At 39.7% G+C, this 4,938-nt stretch overlaps 1 protein-coding gene across 1 annotated transcript; it reads left to right on the top strand.

Annotated features, from left to right (window-relative positions):
* Positions 1-2,518: 2,518 nt before the first annotated feature.
* Positions 2,519-4,696, top strand: LOC121599113 (polyserase-2-like). Its single transcript, XM_041926640.1, has 3 exons — positions 2,519-3,310; positions 3,379-3,796; positions 3,875-4,696. The coding sequence occupies exons 1-3, from the start codon at positions 2,524-2,526 to the stop codon at positions 4,470-4,472; spliced, it is 1,803 nt and encodes a 600-aa protein (XP_041782574.1). The 5' UTR covers positions 2,519-2,523; the 3' UTR covers positions 4,473-4,696.
* The last annotated feature ends 242 nt before the right edge of the window (positions 4,697-4,938 follow it).

Raw genomic sequence — 4,938 nt, 5'->3', positions numbered from 1 at the left:
GGTGGTGTTAGTGCGAAATTGTGGAAGAAAACATCCAAGTTTCTAGCCTAGAATTTTTGGTATCGGTTTTTCAGGATCTTAAACCAACTTGGCCATGGTAACATCGGTTAATTGCATTTAATGCGTCGGAACGCAGCTCTGGAATTCTGCGGAACACATTTCCGGAATTATGTCCATTCTAGGCTTGAATCTTGGTACGTACATAAACCAATTCTGGGCCAATTGCAACGACGGTTCATTCAGCCGTTAATTTAGGAATTGTAAGCGGCGTTTGTAATGTATCGTAGAATGCAGAATCTATATTATTAAAATTATCACATTCTTGAAATATCGCGCACTAACAGCTGACGTAGCTCCAGCTTACAGAAAAACAGTCTAGAACTTCTTTTTGAAAAATTACTCCGCGAAAAGTCCACAATCTCAGTATTTTTTGAGGGACTTGTTAATAGTTTAAGCCATTTTTCACCATGTCAAAATTCAACATTTGATATTTGTAATCCCATAGCATCTCTCATCTATTCCTGAACGATGTCGTATCAATGCATCATCCTTTTATTGCTTAAAGTTGTCCAAGTCGTGACAAGATATTTGATTTCGTGAAGCCCCTCATCAGCGTCGAGCTAGTAATAGCATAACGAATAGCTACTATTTTGCCTAGTGTGCCGTTTCTCGCATGTTTCCATACTTATCTAGTTGTTGGATGGTTTACATCTTTCAAATACCCTCATTTAAGGTATTTGATGAAATCTATTCATGACCAATTGATACAAGAAGTAAAATAAATCAATAAATTTGGTGTCCATCTTTCCCTACAACAAAGTGTCCGTCTTTCCCGCTTTGGTGTCAGGATGTTTAAACCACCAGAAAACAATATTTTGTATTGCTTTCATCCTCGTTCTTTCGCCAGTTTTTTCATTGATAATCGCGACAACTAATTTATGAAATAAAAAATTCCGGAAATATAAACAATACAAGTTGTAGAGCTTAAGCTCCGCAGTAGTCAAATTAGATCTACAAGGGTGCACACGATTGAAAATTTATTTTATTCGTGGATTCACACAATTTTGCATATTAAAAATTATGCTTAAAAAGTTCTCAAATGTGTTGTTTAACTTTAAGTTAGGATGCTGCATTGTTGATTTTTTCGAAAATTAGCCTTTTTATGCATTTATGAGAAGTGTCCATCTTACCCGCAGTGTCCGTCTTTACCTACCTTCCCCTAGGTGTTAGAGGTGTTTTCTGATCAGTTCTTCAGACTGGAGTTTATCAATGCTCAGTTTTCGCGCACGTGGCTCGAAATTATGCAATCCTGTTATTATATATTTTTCTCTTATCATCATCATCACAGAGTGGTGTTGACGGTCGATCCTGTTTGACTACTATACTATACATTTATGACATATACAAATACAATCGTCTGGTTCTACGCACCAAACATACACACTATAAATACCAATCTCATTTAACAAATAACTCACAAATAAATAAATAAATACTCTACAAACTAATTATAATCTAGGTCTAGTCGTAATATACTCTGCACACGTTCGCTTGAATTTTATTAGAGTTATTTGATCTTTTACATCTCTTGACATGCTATTAAATGTCACGACTCCTTTGAAAAGTAGCGGATTACTACCTGATGTTAACCTGACGTATGGTAATCTAGGAATAGTGGCACTGCATGTTCTATGGTTATGAATATCCGAGTCTCTTTGGATGTGCTGCGTCAGATAATCTGGCAATTGGCCGTTTAATAGCTTCTATACAAAGATCACAGTCATGTAGGTGACTCTTTGCTCCACAGACATCCACTCAAGTATGTCTAACATTAACGATGATGAGGCAAATCGATTGAGCAGTAGAGAGTAGCAAAGAATAGGTAAGAGAGAGCAGCAAAGAAAGAGTTTAGAGAAACGAGACGATTACGGCAAACCAAAAAAAGAAGAAATATAAAAATATGCATCGTGATACCGTGATTACGTGAAAATGAGCCCATACCGGTTCTGGAACTGATCAAAAACCCTTATCGTTCGAGGAACTGGTATCAGTTTTATTCCAGTCCAGGATCCAGTCCAATCGTTTATGTTTCATCTATGGTTCTTGGATTGTACCGTACAGTGTTGTTCAAGGTCGCTGCTGTTCATCGAGCCAAAAACCCATTGTGTAAAAGATGTGTCCAAACCTGTTTAGTACTCTCTAAGAAATCAAACTATCTAGGTTTCAAACAAAACAGAGCATCAGTTGCTGATGAAGCTTGAATAGGTTGTACGAAAAGTGTCTGTTCCTGTTCTCTTGACGAGAAGTACACCTTTCAATAATAATACACATTTTCAGCTACACAATATTTTGCCCGAAGCAAATGTAAAATTCTTTGAAAAATATAAAAAAGTTAGCGTTTTTTGTTTGTAAGACTCTTTACGGTTTACCCTTATTTAAGAATCAACACCGAAAGTTAATGTTGGATTTTCCCGAGGTTCTCAACTTACTAAATATTAAACCGATAACCAAACTGCCGATCGAATGAAACTGGCAGTACGAACTGGAACGTGCGTCGGAGAAGATCACATCATGGTCCACGGCACTGGACCGTGGCATATTTGTTTTGCTGGTTTATTTGCTATACTGTTACTACATAATGTGCGTTACAGTTTTGCACAGGACGAGCTACAAATCAACGATTATAATGATAACGAGTGTGGGGAACGGATGGTCAAACGTAAAGGGCTAGTGAAGGGTGGATATTCTACGCAACCGGGCGACTGGCCGTGGCATGCGGCGCTTTATCATCGGGGCATCAATAGTGCTGGGTTTGAGTATGCATGTGGTGGTAGCATTGTGCACCGATATCTGGTGGTGACGGCTGCACACTGCGTCACGCTTGCAACCAGCCGTCGAAAAATTCCGGCCGATAATATGCAGCTAAGGTTGGGCCGGTTTAATCTTATGAACAATGAGGAGGAGTATGCCGAAGAGTTCAATGTGATCGAGACAATAATGCACGAGGGATATCGTCCAACAACGTTCGAGAACGATATCGCCATTCTGCGGGTGGAAATTCCAATGATCTTCAATGATTACATTCAACCAGTGTGCCTTTGGAAGCGGGACGATGGGGTGGTCTTACCGTGGGTTTACAACCACTACGGTACGGTAGTTGGATGGGGACTTTCGGAAGATAATACGATAGGCACGACCCTGAATGAAGCACGCATGCCGGTGGTCGATTCGTGGACGTGTTTGGCGAGTGATCGAGCGTTTTTCGGAAAATTCCTACAGTCGAAAGCATTCTGTGCAGGATACAAAAATGGTAAGACATTTTGTGGGGCTGTGAGCGTAGAACAGATGCTAACATATGCTTGCATTCTTCACTTACAGGAACTGGTGTTTGCAATGGAGACAGTGGTGGTGGAATGTTTTTCCAGTTTCAAAATCGTTGGTATCTCAAGGGAGTGGTTTCGTTTAGCAATACAAACGATTATTCTGGAGTGTGCAATTTGAAACAATATATCGGATTTACTGACGCATCACAGTACATCGATTGGGTGTTCGATAATACACCAATCAGTGGTATTGACAATCCGATACTTGGACACCCCAACATACGACTTATCAACCAAGGGAACTGTGGACGGAATAACCATATGCAGGAGTTAGATGAGAATCGCAAACCCATCTTAAACCAATATCCTTGGATGGCGATACTGGCAACTCCGATCACCACAGAGTACGTCCCTTGCAATGCAGTGTTGCTGAATCGAAACTACGTTCTCACGGGCAATTGTTGGCAAAAAATGTGAGTAAAAGTGTTATGCAGAGGTACGACAATTTATGTTAAATTTTAATTAACATGCATTATGCACTACTACTATAGCACCGAGAAGGAAGTCATTGTGATACTCGGCGATTACGATACAAGCCGAACAAAGGATTGCATAGACGAAGAAGGCAGATGTGTACCCGCAGTTCAGACGGTTTACGTGAGTCAAATTATCCGCAAAGATGATCTAGCGCTAGTTCGGCTGGCCGTTCCTGCTGATATTGGCGGACGAGAAAACATTGAGGCAATCTGTCTCCCGGTGACTCCCGAGCAGCGTAATCGTCTGTACAACCGCTACATCATGACGGGCTGGAAGGAGAGTGGAACTGACGCGACATTCCTACAACGAGCTCTGTTGGACGTAGTCGATAACAATAAGTGCTGGGACGAATACCAAGAATTTAACCACATTTTCGGAGGATCGGACCAGATGGACCGTAGAACTATTTGCGCTCGGAATTTGAACAATCGTTTCCGATCACCTCAATGCAATATTTATCAGCCTGGATCGGCGATACAGGCAATAGATCAAAAGTCTAATCGATACGTACTTTACGGTTTACAGGTGCATTTTGGCTACTGCGTACTTCCGAAACGGTGCAAAGCCATCAGTAAATATTTGCTATGGATTTTGGATAATATACGTAGATAGAAAGGACGTTCCACCTTATTTCTTTAACTGAACATAGAAACTTACCACGGAAGAGCGAATCATGAATAAACGAGAGAACAAAGAGATAAACAAGAAGGTATCATTTAAAAAAGGTTGTTGTGCTTTTCACCCCTGAAATATATTTTGTGAGTTTATTTCTTATTTGATTTTAACTCTCCTATTTAATTTGACTTGTGGTTAAATAAAATGTGTTTTACTTTGCACAAAAGTTCTTTTCCTTTCTATGAATATCAATTATCTAAAACTGTATAATCTTAAGATATATTATTTTGTCCCATAAGCATTGTTCATTCGTTCCACCGAAATAATACGTTGCTACAAACCTCATCAAAAATCAATTATGTAAATGCGATCTTCGATCCAATTCGTTGTTTCAGTCGAACCGTTTCGACGTTTCCTCATAGACGCATGATCAATATGCAATCAAACATTCCTGATATCTCAG

The sequence above is a fragment of the Anopheles merus genome, chromosome 3L (genome assembly GCF_017562075.2).
Source record: "Anopheles merus strain MAF chromosome 3L, AmerM5.1, whole genome shotgun sequence".
NCBI classification, from domain to species: Eukaryota; Metazoa; Arthropoda; class Insecta; order Diptera; family Culicidae; genus Anopheles; species Anopheles merus.
Note: the sequence above shows the minus strand (reverse complement) of the source record. Positions and strands in the feature narration are given on the sequence as shown.

What these genes read in the sequence shown, in the direction of transcription:
- LOC121599113 (XM_041926640.1), top strand. Translation starts at nt 2,524, where the DNA reads ATGAAACTGGCAGTACGAACTGGAACGTGCGTCGGAGAAGATCACATC. An exon ending in CTGTGCAGGATACAAAAATG is followed by an intron (nt 3,311 to 3,378) that starts GTAAGACATTTT and finishes CTTCACTTACAG; the next exon opens with GAACTGGTGTTTGCAATGGA. An exon ending in GGCAATTGTTGGCAAAAAAT is followed by an intron (nt 3,797 to 3,874) that starts GTGAGTAAAAGT and finishes CTACTACTATAG; the next exon opens with CACCGAGAAGGAAGTCATTG.